The 15,356-nt window shown below is 41.4% G+C and overlaps 1 protein-coding gene across 7 annotated transcripts in view; it reads right to left on the reverse strand.

Moving 5' to 3' along the window:
• PTPN3 (protein tyrosine phosphatase non-receptor type 3) overlaps nucleotides 1–15,356 on the reverse strand; it is a 312,280-nt gene that overhangs the window by 145,862 nt on the left and 151,062 nt on the right. For all 7 annotated transcript variants that reach the window (XM_059728511.1, XM_059728513.1, XM_059728510.1 and 4 more), the window contains exon 8: nucleotides 5,424–5,544. In XM_059728511.1, the coding sequence (XP_059584494.1) occupies nucleotides 5,424–5,544 (121 nt within the window). The remainder of the gene's footprint in view (nucleotides 1–5,423; nucleotides 5,545–15,356) is intronic.

Genomic DNA, 15,356 nt, shown 5'->3' on the forward strand with positions numbered 1-15,356 from the left:
TGCTGAACCTCATCTGATTGAATGCAGATATTTCTCCAGTCTATACAGGTCATTCTGGATCCTACCCCGCTCCCCAGAGTGTCTGCAACTCCACATAACTTGGCATCATCCACAAATTTTCTAAAGCACACACTTAATCAATATCAGGTCTAGGAAAGATGCCTGGGGAACCCTGTTTTGAAGTCAATTACTTCAAAACAGTAATGGAGTTATCCTCTTTCTCTAGCTACTTGCTAAGCATGCTGCTACTACAATGGCTATAATCTTCACTCAAAAAAACACGTTCCCAATTTGGATCAGATAGCTGTTTTGAGACAGTATCCCTTTTCTACAGCTTCAGACAGCCAAAACTCCAAGGTACAACAGAGAGTAAAGAATAAATAGAAAACTTGTTAAAATCATAAACACGTAGACAAATCCTAAAGTAGATTTCGAATTTTTTAACAAGATGAAGCAAGGACAGATAGCAAAGATTCATCAAGTTCTTCAGGAAATTCAGTACAGTTCACAATACTTCCCCATCCATCTCTCACCCATGGTAATGCAAAAGGGAAAGAAATGCATAAAAGTCTTACGTTTTTACTAATGTTTTTACGAAGTTTTTACTAATACTTTACTAAGTTGATACCATGTTTGTGCAACTAGGGTACCTGTAGACACTGCTCTAACACACTGTAATTACAGTATGTTGGAGTAGACTCGATGAATTGAGTCTGCTGGACTATGCTAATTAGCCCATGCCAGCAGCCCCTGTGTCTTGTGTATTCAGTGTCCCTGCACTTCAAAATAATGGCGGGGGGGAGAGGCTTTAACTAAAGCTCACTGAATGAATGTTAGTTAATGCACCCTCACTGCCATTTTGAATCATGGAATGCTGAATACATGAAATGGTACGGGTGCTTTAATTAAAGCGGCTCTCAGACCTGCTCTAATTAAAGTACCCCTCCCAACTACCCCCTTGAGCACCTGTAAAAGTGCTTCGAGATTCCTTGAATTCTCTAAAGAGAGTATGGGAAGAGCTGTTCAGTGTACTTCCTGCAGCTCTGTGGTCTCCAAAGCAAAGAAATAATTTAAAGAGAACCTGTTCTAGACACTTTATATAGTTGGTGATGTTTGTACCTCACCATCTGGCATTCTAAATTATAGTGCCCCCCACCCCCGGCCCAATGCTAACAATGGAGAATATTACGGTTTTAATCTCAATCCCCAGAAGAAACTGAACTGAACCCTGAAGAGCTTTAGGCTCATGAAGCAAAATGCTCTGTCTGTAAAATATTTGTTTCCTCAGTTTTTAATACTTGATTTAGACAAATGGTGCACTTAAACTCCAATATTAATACTCTGAGGTACCTGCAGCATCACAAACCACAGCACCACAAACATTTGACTCTGAAGTTTGAATGGTATAGAAAAAAGTCATGCAAAAACAGAAACCTCCTTCCTCAAAGGCCCCATTTTCCATTCATATCCATAGTGACTTCTAATCTGTTATCTGAAAGGATCCAAATGAGTAAACATCTCCCACAATGACAGTAAGATGCAATGAGAAGCCAACCTCACCAGAACTTGGAATATAAATCTTTGACCGCACCACTATCTCTGGCTCACAATATCTGCACAGATTGCAATCATGGATTGAAGGAGAGTAAGGAGTAAACTTCAAATTTTACACTCTGAACAAGGAACCAGACATGATTAGCGGCAACTTTTGACAAGGAGAGCCAACTCCTTATCTTGGTGCGCAATCTCACTTATGCCCAGAATTCAGCTGTATGACTAATCCCAGTAGGCTACTTCCATGGCCTAGAGATGTCAATGGTGGAGAGAGGAGACAAAATACAGAGCAGCAGGGAAAAGGACTGCTGGGGGGGGAGGGGGGGGAAAGGAATCATACTTGCAGTCTAAACTTTCGAGCTCAAAGTAGAACTCCGATGAAAACGAAGATGCCTGCATCACAAAAGGAGCACAGTGAAGCTAACAACAGCCTACAAGGATCTGTACAATGGACTGCAATGTTTATCCTGTTATCTCCTTCTGTGGCCTTTGTGGGTATGATTAATGCAATCAACCAGACTACAGGATTTGTTCCACGTGAAAGAAACACCCTGCTTCGGTGTTATCCACCTCAGTCTATCAAAACATTAATCTTCAGTGGAGACAAGACTGCTTTTCTCACTTTTTAATTTTTTTTTATTTTCACACTTTTGCTTCTTGCCCAATTACAGTGTTCTAGTTCCACCTTTCCAACAAGCAGAACAAAACTAAGGCTGCATACACACATTGACAGCATCTGGAAGAATTCTCTTGGGTTCTTTCTCCTGGTAGAAAAAACTTACCCAGAGATGCCTGAATAGACATTCAAATGCTGAGCCCTTGAATAGCAGAGATCTTACGGTGCTGACGCTATGCAGAGAGAGGGCCCTTGTGCACACAGCTGTGTGCTCTGCAAGATCCTTTGTTCTGCCCAGAGACAGATGGCAGCAGTGCACAGGGCAACCCTAATTAGCTGATCCACAATGCTCAGAGTTATTCTACATCTGCTTGCAGCACAACGTGGGATAGTGAAGAGGGCGTGTTCTGTTCCCTGCTTGACTGGAGCAGCAGAGTACATATCAAGTGACACAATGTCTTCATGTCAGGAGAGGGAGAGAAAAAACACCTCAAGATGCTGGAGGACTCTGCTGTGGCTTCTGTCAGAAAAGAACATTCATTCTCCCAGGATAAATTCTCCTGGTAGTATTTAACTCCAGTTGTTTCTAGATTATTTTTCTCCTGGAGTGCCATTTTCACTATGGGAGAAAAATTCTGAACATCTGTACTCTCGTGTTTTCTATTGGGAAACAAACTACTTTCCCAAGAGAAGCTGCAAGTTATATACGTGGCCTGAAATTTTCAAATGGGACAGATAACAAATTTCTGTGTTAAACTCAAAAATAAAATGCTATATATACACCCAACATAGCAATGAAATTGGTATCCTAAAACGATCAAATTCCTGACCAGGCTTCTCATCTTAGTAAGAAAGTGTCAGACTTAAGATATCAAGAGCTACTTAATGCATCTCTGAAATGAAACCAAAGATGAAAAATTCCAGCTCAAGAAGAAAAAGACTGCCTCTAATTGTTTTCATAGCTTAATCAGATTTCAGCTTCACCAGGTGGCAGAACGTGTGTAAATGTCAGCTGTAGCCATCAGTGCAATACCATTGTGTCAGAAACGCACACAGTCAATGGAAATGTGTTTCTGTATTTAACAACAACAAAAAATATTTCAGTTTACATTACTCTGCAGGAATCAAGGAATCTTGCCAGCAATTTTATGCAAATTTCACCCATGCTGAAGAAAGATTTTTAAACTAGAAAAAAAAAATACCCCTAATTATCCAAAACTTTCAAATGGATCATTTGTCCAGCTGTAGTCAACTGCCATGTCTTCTTTTATACCCAGAAAAGAAAAGGCTATCAGTCATGATCTTTGAAGCCCTCCATCCAAGAAGCTTTCAACAAGTTACCCTCAATGGTTTACATAAATTTAATTTATTTAAACCGCTGAACATATTTCACAGATTTCATAGACATTAGGGCTGGAAGAGATCTTGTCACTGGGCGGGGTCCTGCAGGAGGGCCATGATCTACTCAAGGCCCCCTTCCCATGCCAAGTTGGCCCAAAGGCACCCTCGAAATCTCGCCCACGTCTTTGATGACACAATGTATTTGGGAGGCTGCCTTTTACGCCCTCTTGGTCACGTCTTGAACACTCAGTCCCCGCCGTTTCCCGGACCCCTCGTGGGTACCGTTCTGCAATGGGTGCTGCAGGGGCACCCTAGCCTTATGGGCTGTGCACGGCTCCAACCACCCCTGTACCATGCCCCAAGCCTCGCAGATGGAATAGAAGTTGTTCGGTCTTGGCCTTGCTATAATCTGGCCTCTTCTCCTCTCTGGGCCCTATCTCTTTCGATCTGCGCCCTCTCCGGTGCTAGAGCTCTCCACGGCCCCATCTCACTGCCCCGTCTCTGGGGCTCCTCAAAGCACTGCCCCCCCCCCCCGTCTCTGGGGCTCCTCAAAGCACTGCCCCCCCCCCATCTCTGGGGCTCACCGCACCCACACTAGGGCTCATCACACCCGCACTGGGGCTTCTCAACTGTCCCCTTTCTCTGGGGCTGGGGTCAGTGCACCCCGAATGCTGTGCTCTCACTGGTGCTGGGGTCCCCACACTGCTGCGGGTCCCCTATGAGGCCTCCTCCACCCCCTAATAGCCTCATCCAAACCACTGGTAACAAAGCAAACAAACCGCAAGCCCCTTGGCTATAACAAACGGACGCCACCCAGCTATAACCCCGTTCAAGCCTACCAGGGATACTTCATCCTGCAGCAGTGTCAGACGCTGCTCCTGCATTCAGGCTTATCCTCTCTTCCCTGAAAGAGAGCTCCTTCCTCCTTGGCTGCTGGCAGGGATCTGCCAGCCTGGCCTCAGCCCCTGGGCTTTATATGGGAGCCAGGCCCTGCCCCTTCTGGTCAGCTGACCTCCTCTGGTTGCCCTGGCAACCTGCAGCTGGGCTCATCACTCACTGCTAGGGCTCCTTCCCTAGCAGTTTTGTCCTTCTTAGGAGCAGGGCACCTAGGTGCTCTGCAACAGACCTCCCAAGATCACCGGGTCCAGCTCCCTGACCAAGGGGCAGGAAGTCAGCTGGGGTCAGATCGCCCCAGCAAAATAAGCAACCAAGCATTTCTTAAAGGTATCCAAAATGAGTGTTTGCACCACTTGGGGGGGGGGGGAGTCTATTCCAGACTCTGGAGACTTGGATGGTAAAGTAGTTTTTCCTTATGTCCAGTCTAAAATGATCTTCCAACAGTCTGTGACCGTTAGACCTCGTCTTCCCTTGGGGTGCCCTGGTGAACAGATAGATGTTCTCCCAGTTCCTGATGCACACCCTTATATACTTATAGGCTGCCACTAAGTCACCCCTGAGCCTTCGCTTCTCCAGGCTGAAAAGTTCCATGCCTCCAAGCCTCTCCTCATAAGACCTCTCCTCTCCTCTCTCGACCTCTAATCATGCGCGTGGTTCTCCTCTGGACTCTCTGAAGGTTCTCCATGTCCTTTCTAAAGTGTGGAGCCCAGAACTGGGTGCAGCACTCCAGCTGCAGCCTCACCAAGGCCGAGTATTTATAGATTTGTTTTAAAATTCAACTTAATTAAACAATGAGGTGCAACCACAGAATATAGAGCAAGTTCAGAACTTACGAGGTTTTGTTTTGTTTTTTTAAAAGACAATCAGAAAGCTTAAGTTTATTTAAAACAGCCTAACACAACACTACTCAGCCTAAAACTTTTCGAAACTTATAAAAACAAAATAGGGAGAAGACGGTTTAAAGTTCATGAGACAAATAATGAAAAGGGGTTGCAAAATACTAAATTATGATTACCTGTGCTGTTCATGCAGCGATTCAACTTTGATTAGAAAATCTTTGTTCTGATCTGGTAAAAAGTAGAAATTTGAAAGGTATCCTGAATGATGTTCTGTGGAGTTAAAGTCTCCAAGCTGAGCTGTTAGAAGGAAAAGAAAAACACATCCATAAGATTTCACAGTTAGCCTCAAACTGCTGCGAAATATTGTTTAGGAGACTTTCCTCCTCCACGCTAAATAGCACATTAAAGTAGAATAAATTTAGTTATGCAGAATTGAAAGAAAGAATATTTTCCACTGGAAGGTACTGTTTGTTTAGCATACTGTCTCTTACAACAACAGTGCATGAACAATCTCTAACATAAAAGGTATAAATATAAGTAAACAAAAACTAAGTCAATATTTTGTTAATTTACTTATTTATTTACAAAGTTTTGTTACCTATGTTACAAAAACACTGTTAAAAGGAAACTACTTCTCCCGCGCAAAGATAGTCTAAATCAGTGAAGTCATACATAGTCAATTTGATATATATCATATACAATGCTTCCGCAGAGTAAGAATCTGCAACCTGAACATCTAAGAGCCCTATCCTTCACACTGTCGAATATTCCAAACTGTTGTAGCTCTTTGCTGTCATAGCCGGTTCATTTATCATTTATCCATCTGCCTTGTTTACTGTTAAATCTAACATGAGCTATGCACCTAACCTGCATGTGAAAACTACCACAACTGTACAAGTGACTATTACACACAAATGGCCAAATACATAAAGGACAGAAACAATATTTTGTACTAGTATCCTCAATCCTGTTTTTCCTATTGAACAAAACTAAATACAACAAGAAAATCAAAAGTATTGTTACTATATAAAGACCATTTCTGTCCTGTAGTGGTGGAATATTGACTAGAAATTCAAAGGTAGTATCATGACTTGAAACATTGTAGACTTGTGGACAAAAGAAGAAAGAGCCATTTTCTAAAACCTGTTCGAAGCCTTGCATCTAAAAGAGACCTGACAGCAAGCAGTATTCCGTTTTGTTTTGTTTTTTTTACTGTTTCCTTTCTTCTTTTCTCTTAAGTCCAATACATAACTGGTAACAGATTCACATAAAACAGATTTCACTGGAATCAATTTAAAACACAAGCATTAACAAATTCAAACAGAGCAGCTCTCATGTAAGAAACAAAAACATTATACACAGTAGTACAGTACTATGCATACCATTAGAACTTGAACGGTTTGGGTTTTTCTCTAATCATAAAACATGGTGCTTACATAGAAAGATTTTAAACATTAAATTGGTTGAACACGTTATTTGCAAGATTTGTGGCTGGGCACAAGAACAACCATTTGTCTAGGCAGCAGACACAACAATAATACAAGAAAGCCTCGGCAAAGTCACATAATCAAAGGTTTTATTTTTTTTAAACAAGATGCCATTACTTTCTACAGACCATCTAATACAAAAAGGTTGTCTAGCTTGAATTAACTAAACCAACTTCCTCTCAATTTCTCCATAAAATATTTTTACAAGCACAATTATTAGAAAGGGAAAAAAGCCAGAAAATGCCGTAATTTTGAACACTTGCCATTGAAGACAAAATAAAATTAAATTTATGTCCTGTGAACCTGAATCACTGAGGTAAACAAACCAGTTCTAGAACAAGAGCTGTCAGCAACTAGTAAAGTCTCACCATATATGCACAATAAGAAAATGGGTGGACAAGTACAGGGAGTAGTTTAGCAAGCTTACCATTACAGCTGTATTATAATTCGTTCTGAAGTAACTTTAAAATTTGGACTAGAAGGTAAATAGTTAGCAGAAAAGCTTAGACTTAACAGTTCTCAGTGATGGCAGAAGAAGGAGCAATGGTCTCAAGTTGCAGCAAGGGATGTTTAGGTTAGGCATTAGGAAAAACTCTTTCACGAGGATGGTAGTGACACACTGGCAAAGGTTACCTACCAAGAGAGGTGGTGGAATCTCCATCCTTGGAGGTTTTTAAGACCTGACTAGATAAAGCCTTGGCTGGGATGATCTAGTTGGGGATGATCCTGCTTTGATCAGGCAGGCAGCTGGACTAGATGACCTCCTGAGGTCCCTTCCAACCTTAATTTTCTATGATTCTATGATTAAAATTCAATAAATAAACATGAATTTGAACAATTGTTGAATATTAATTCTTTTAAAAACCAAATAAAATCCTTCTGTAACAAAACAAAAACAATTACTATTAAATGTCAATGCAGCTCTGGAACTATGTTTTTTGTTCGTATGTCTGTTTTTAATAAATGCACACATCTCAAAGCCTAGGCTGTAAAACAAGCCTAAAATGATTGACACAAATTAGCATGACTAGTAATAGTCATTAAACAACTCACAACCTACCATATTTGACAGAAAAATATTCTCATTTTCTCTTTTCCAGCAATTAATACTTTCCTCAATCCCTTCCATGAAATGCAACCCAATATTTTTTGTTATTTTTGCCAAAGAAGGCTTTTTGAAGTCAGTTTTAAGTATCTTCTTGTCAAAGAGAGACTAGGTTGCCAAAAATAATGTAATTTTAATTCTCAAAACGTATTTGTGCAATAGGTAAAATATATTTTCTTAGGATAAATTTTACCTTTGCTAAAAAGGGCAACTGTTGCTCCTTGATTCATTATGACATGGCTTCTTGCTGCTCATCTTCCAAACATGGAGGCTCCTCTTGTCTTTTTTCCTCTTCCTCTTAGCTATCTGAGCTCATATCAACAAGGGAGCAATCTGGACTACTATCTAATTTTCGAACTCCCGTGGCAACTGCCACAGTTGAAGAGAAACTATACATGCTGATTAGTAGACATTATGGAAGAGTAGCTAGCCATCTTGTGCAGGATGTTTTCATTTTATTTTTTATCCGAATAACCGATGAAAGGAATTAGGATAAGTCAAAATCCTAAGAACAAATGTGACTTCTCTACTGAATTATTCCAGACGCACCGGGGGGAGGGGGGGTGGGGGGATGAGGGGAAAAGAATGACAAAAGATATTGTCCCTGTAACACAGATGACTCTACAAGCATGAGTCTCATGGAGCAACAGCTCATTTATGCATAGATAACATTATGGTAAGGAACTACATTATATCTTTCCCCTTTCTGCCCATCTATTGTTCTACAATTCATTATGACTGAGAAAATAAACAGCAGTAAAATAAAACTCAAGAAAATGGAGCCAAGGGTTAAAAATACTACCTCTTAGTTGAATACTATTTTCCACACACAAAAAGTGAAATTTGAGCATTTTAATGAAGGAAAACCAAAAGAAGAGCAACAGAAGCCATCATTCAAGGAGGAAAAAAAATGAAGTAAGGGCAGCACATCTACTTCACAGTGCTTCATCAAGGAAGACAAAAAAAGGCCACGCAGCCAGACAGCATATTTCCTTGGATAGATACCTGCTTCCTTAAATCTCATCTGCTAAAGTGGCTACAAAACTCAATCTTTTATGGACCTTTGTAAAACAATAAACAAAAAAATAAAATCCTGAGTTTACATATATGTAAAACATGGTGGATACAGACAGCGCTTCTCACCTACAGAATCCTAAAAACATGTCAGTTTTGTGTAAAAAAATAAAAAATAAAAATACTAACCAATGAAAATGAAATTGTGTACATATTTCTTCTTACAGTTAGGGATCTATCCAACTTGACGAGGCAGACAGCTGATTGTGTGGGGAGATAGTGAGGCTTGCCACCATTTTCAAGGGCTGATCGCAGTGGGACCCCCCTACGTCTCTAACTGACTGAGGGACCCTGGTGCCGCCTCTGCCCTTTGCTGCTGACTGGCTGTGAGGGCTGTCCATTATACAGCCCCACCCCTTGACACAGACTGGCAGGGAGGGCTATCCATTATACAACCCTGCCTTTCACAACCAATTGGTGGAGAAGGGCAGGGCTGCACAACAGGCAGTCCTCTCACCCAATCAGCGGCGAGGGCCAGAGGTGGCAGCCATCTTGGGTTCTCCCTGCTGGAATTCTCCCTCCTCTTGTCCTCCCTGCAGGCTGCGCAGCAGTGTCGCAGCACCATGAGGACTGCTGGCTCCCTCTGAGTAGCCAACATTTTATTTTCAATACATTCTGGAAGGGGTGGGGGAGGAGGCTGTAGATTTCATAAGCTTTGCCCAACTTCTCAATTTCCATGCAATGCATGAAAAAAAATAAATCAGGATTTGAATAGATCCCTATTTATAGTGAAAAGGATTACTACACAAAGAAAAGAACTGTCTCACTTTAAAAGTTGAGCAAGAGACAATAAGAGGAACAAGCACACTTGCAAGACTCTTTAGCTTTCAGCAGCAAGTCCACAAGTTTATCTATGTTCTCCAGGCCACGAATCTTGGGTTCTGGACGGGTTGGCTGCTGAGCAAACCCTTAAGAAGAAGGCCCCACTAGACCAAGTGTCCGTGGATATTCAAACCAAGAAGAATACGAAAAATCATGGGTGATTAAGAGATTAGCTTTGTCAGGTACTGAGAATGCATTTACTTAGATCTACATCCAATTTATAGCTGCATAGCTAGTCAATTCCCTTTATCTAAATGCAAATGACCTTGGATACCACAACTCCTTGCTGTAATAGCAAAAAAGCATGTTCTTAGCTTCGTTTCAGTATTGTTTCAGTTTTGGTGCCTCACTCTGGTCAAAGTAAAATGCTAAGATGTTAGCTGTGGCCCTCCTCTCATAATCCGTATGAGTAGCAAATGAATCCAGGAGACAAATACAAGAGAAAAATGCCACAACTGCTTTAACTCCAGTGGAGATGACAAGATTTCTGGAATGAACTTTTTCCAATAAAAAGAACCTGTCCATCTGATAAATTTGGAGGTACAGAAGATAATCTGCTTTCTAATTCTGGGAACTGGATTGATTGATGGAAAAAAAATGTATGAGGAGCACCAGTATCAGGAAACAGTTTCCATCAGGTCATTCCAAAACGCCAGAGACATTAGAATAGTGGTTTTCAACCTTTTTAGACTTGAGGTGCTCCTAAGAAAATGCCAGCTCTTAGTTTTCGCTTGTTTGTTGAACTAAAGAAAAAAAAATAAAGGAGCATTTTTTCTGTTGCAAAAAGCACAGGAATACCACAACAGATTAGAATGTTTTCAACTGTATGAATTCTTATTTGAAAGCTCTGGGTTTATCCTATTTACACACCTAACAGTACTAATGTTGCATGGCACCCTTGAAAGGATCTCTACCTAATCTTTTGGTAGAGATCCTTTCAAAGATATGGCACCCTGGCTGAATATCACTGCATTAGTAATACAGGTTCCTTGATGGAACAAAAATGTTGTGAAGCTTAAACCCAACTAATTTACTTTAAGACAATGTCTGTGTTAGGACTAATTCCTGGAGGCAGAAAAGGAAAATTCGTTTGAACATAGGTAAGGAATGCTGCAACTTGAGCACAATCTAGTCACTATATTGAAATATTATCCTGGAGAACTAAGCTACTACTGATAAGACACCAGAAGAGAGGAAAACATGCCATTTTAGGAAGGAAAGTTAACAGCATTAACATTAAGCTTGAGAAAAACTGGGGAGCAGAAGAGACTCCAGTCTCACTAGGAACTGGTTATGGTCTTCACTGTAAAAAAACAAAGGCACCATGGACAAATTAGAACATGTGGACAGGCTTATCTGCATGACAGTAACATCCTAAGAAGACATCTCTTAATCCAAATGCTGCACTCCAACATTCCACCCTGTAAGAATTAGCTGAGAGAGGTGTGGGACCAGGGCAAAACTCATCCATTTCTTGCCTACCTTAAGTAAAATGGATGGCGGAAACATTTTAGGAAAAATAGTAACTTTACTTCCTTGTTTGTTTTTCTGGAATTCTTTTCAAATTAATCGGAAAAACAAAGACTTAAACCAAACTATTTCAAGAGCCCATCTGCCTAACATAGTTTATCTACTCCTTTGGATTAATCCAGTGGGAATGGAAATTTTCTTTATGAAAAGACTTCCAAATCCAGGCATGCATGGAAGACTTTTTTTTTTAAATGAAAGAAATGCTTATTTCAAGGTAATAAGGGAACAGATAGTAAAACCTAGAATTTGGAAGGTCTTCGTGCCAGTCATTTTATACAAAAGCCTCTTATTAAAAAAGACAGCTCAAATATGGGAGGCCAACTCCCAAATTAGCAGGCCACACAGCCTCACAGCTGTAAAAGCTAGGTCATTCAGTCTTCAACTGATTTTGCTGATACCACACAGTTCATAGTCCCTCAATGCAACCCCTCCCCCTCCTCTCCCTAACCTCTACCCCACCCTGAGGACAAAGGAGAAAGAGAATATTTTTTTTAATCAATTTAGAGTCAAGAGATGATATAAAACTTTGCAGACCACAAGGAGGAGTAGGCAGGAAGAGAGGGGACAAGAAAAGCCTTGGCAAAAATGACTTTTCTGAAGTAGCCAAAGTTGTCCAACTGTGAACTCCTTTTTTGCCACATGTTCATATTAATCTGCCTAATCCATGGGGCAAGCAGATCACTAACATAAGCGATTAGAACAGTTAGTAGTACTGCTTTAGATGAGAGCTGCTAGCAGGCCCCAAAAGTGGTAACCTTGACAACTCTGATGGATGAGGAAGAAAACTCGCAGAAGATATTTAAAATCTGTCTGCTTGAAGATTTCAGCTATTTACAAGCTCTATTGCTATGGGAAACTGGCACAGTTCTTCCTAGGCTGCTCTACTGAGGTCCCCAGAAGACAGATGAGGCAAAGCTATCACATACTTGGGGATAGCTTGACTAGCAACAAAAGATGACCACCATCCTCAAGCTGCCCTACGAGACTAGAAGCTTGTTCCAAGTAAAAGGACTTTAAAATCTTTTGAGTTCCTCCTGTCCTTTATTATTTTTTGTTTGTGGTTTTGATTTTAGAGCTTACTGGAGTCATAGCAACAGTTTGGAATAAAGAAGCTGAATGAATGGTTGAACAAGCAGGGCTCGTGATAAGCACAACACAGATGAGTACTGAAGTGAGACCTTGCATGGAACTAATAAAGCACAGACAACAGAATATCACATTTTCCCTTACACAGCAAAAAAAAAAAAGTACCATTGGCTAGTACTGTATTGTTCAGACTAAACAGAATTTCCACCTCTTCAAAAAGAACCATAAAAGGTTAAAAAAGGGTCACATTTGACTTATATACAGGATTGCAAAAGAAGAACAACACAGTACAACTCTATGGAGCAGATAACCTTCTGTGCCATGCTTCAGGCACACAATTGCTGGTCCTCAATAAAGTTAAGTGCTCTGTCATGGTGGTGGCAGCAGGCTGAGCTCACACAGGGAAGAACCACAATGGCTAGGCAACCCAAGATTGTTACCAGCCAGAGTTCCTAGAGCCCACTCAAACTCCTATGGTGACAACCTGTGGGTCTAAAAGCTTGCTATGGGGACCATCACTCAGTGCTTCATGGGCAATAGTCTATGCAATGGCATGTTCATACCGTCTTTCCACATAGCACAGCAACTCCTATTTCCCATCTCTGCTAAATGTATTTAAATTAATTTCCATATAAAGACAAACATAACAAAATTCAACCAAAAGTCTTTCATTACATATTCTTGACTTTTCTAATTGCAATTTTTTTGTGCATGTCACAAAAAATGCCAAATCAGAAACTTTTTCAATGTAGTTTTTAATTCTAAGTGTGTTTTGGTCCCTTTCCATGGCTAACTGATTCTCTTGGGGGAGGGAGAGGTGGATTTTTTAAGGGCAACAGCAGTTCAAGAGTGTCATCTGTAGTTGACTAACCACATTTGAACTAATTAAACTGAATAAACAGGGGGAAGGCTCAAACTAAATCTGAAAATATGAGGTCAACTTCTAATCAGAACAATGATAGGACAAATATTTCAGGGTCCAGCTGATGAATTCTTAACCCAAACAGTTTAAATTTTAATTGCGTCATTACTACACAGTTAGAGAAAGAGGTAAGCGGGGGAGAGCAATGCAGCCATGGTGAGAGAAGTTTAAAAACAAAACATACACAAAAAATGCCCCTCTCAAAAGCTCTGTGGTCTGCCATCCCTGGACACACGTTATCTGACAGGAAACAGAATGGCATGCCTCTGCCTTTATGTCATTTTGACTCTTTAGCTGATTTACCCAACCTCCAGAAGATTCCAGCCAGAAGCCACTTCCTTGCCAGGTCACATTAAAATACCACCTGCTTCCAGGGTACCTAAAGTTCAATACAAATGACTGTGAATTCTAAGCTCACTCTTTGGCAGAAGGTCAGACCTCCCTGTCTCTCTCTCTTTGAGGAGGCTCTAACAGGGAGCAGGTTTCTTTAGTTCCTGATCCCAGCTAGTCTGCTCTCCTGGACTAGGGGCAGAAGTTACAAATAAACCAGTTTAAGTGATCAGAAACTGGTTTATACCTGTAACAGAATAGAAATTCACTGCACATACACCAGTTTCAAAATGTCTGGAACTAGTTTAACATAAATTTGGTTGAACACAGTATCAGACTCAACTGATTTAGGTCAAACTGGTTTATGAAACTTCTGTCCCAGACCCCTTCCTGTTTCAAATCAAGTCAGAGTCCCCCAGCATCCCACAGCCCTGGGCTGGGCTGTGTTGTCTGCTCCAGAGATCAGGGCTTGCCCTGCTGCTCTATTCCCTAGCTGGAGCAGTGAGGGCTGACTTACTGGCCTCAAAGACTGGCTCAATGCACCCCTGCCTCACCCCTAGCAAACCCCTGCTAGAATCTGGGGCCTGGGATGGGGGTTAAACTTCCCTTCCCCAGAGTATGGAGCCACCTGCCCTGCTTGCTTGTTGCTGGCTGTGATTGTGGACTACAAATCCCAGAGATACCTGGAAGCAGGAAGAGGAAGTGATGAGCAACCCTGCAGAGTCTTGCTGCTCTGACTGTGGACTGCAAATCCCAGAGACCTCAGGGGCAGCAGGAAGAGGAAGTGAGTACACAGCCCAAGCTGGCTACGTGCCAGAGAGCCGTGCTCTAGCACCTCATGACTTCTGGCTTGTGCCACTGCAAGCATCTGGCTGCATTTCCTGAATTGAGTGAATGTCCGTTCATTTGCTTATTGGTTCAATCTTTACATCTTAGACTAAACTGCCAAGACAGAATCAATTCAGCCTTGGGTCTTTGACTATCTGTACTCAGCCCTGCTGCGAGAGCAACAGTCCGCCTCCTCTCAAGCCTGCCACCATCTGTGCTGGAATGTAACTCTTTAGCTCACCCTTCAGGTAACAAAGGACAGGACTGATTAAACACCAGGTAGTTCATTTACTCTTTTCTGATTTATGAAGTTTGTACACCTCAAACTCCTGCCTGATGTAGGACAGCAGAACTCTTTTTAGACAAAGGAATTCCTTGTCAGACTCAAAACACCCCCAGAAAATGTTAGTTGTTAGCAATCATTTGTTTTCTTACTACAAAAAATAAGAGCGATACACTTTTTGCAAAGACTTTAGGAAGACTATAACAGGCTTTCCTTGAAATGTTGAAATCTCTGGGTTTATCTTGTGAAACGTGTAGATGTTTGCTGAAAGAACAGGTTAGGAACTACTTAGAAAAGCTGGACTTATACAAGTCCATGGGGCCAGATGGGATGCACACAAGAGTGCTAAGGGAGTTAGCTGAAGTGAATGCAGAGCCATTGGCCATCATCTTTAAAAGGTCATGGCAATCAGGAAAGGTCCTGGTTGGAAAAGGGCAAAAATAGTGCACATATTTAAGAAAGGCAAAAAGGAAGATCCAGGGAACTACAGACCAGTCAGCCTCACCTCAGTCCCTGGAAAAATGATGGAGCAAATCCTCAAGGAATCTATTTCTAACCACTTGGAGGAGAAAAAGGTGATTAGGAACAGTCAGCATGGATTCACCAGGGGCGTGTCATGCTTGACCAACTGATTGCCTTCTA

The sequence above is a fragment of the Alligator mississippiensis genome, chromosome 5 (genome assembly GCF_030867095.1).
Source record: "Alligator mississippiensis isolate rAllMis1 chromosome 5, rAllMis1, whole genome shotgun sequence".
In the NCBI taxonomy this organism is placed as follows: Eukaryota; Metazoa; Chordata; order Crocodylia; family Alligatoridae; genus Alligator; species Alligator mississippiensis.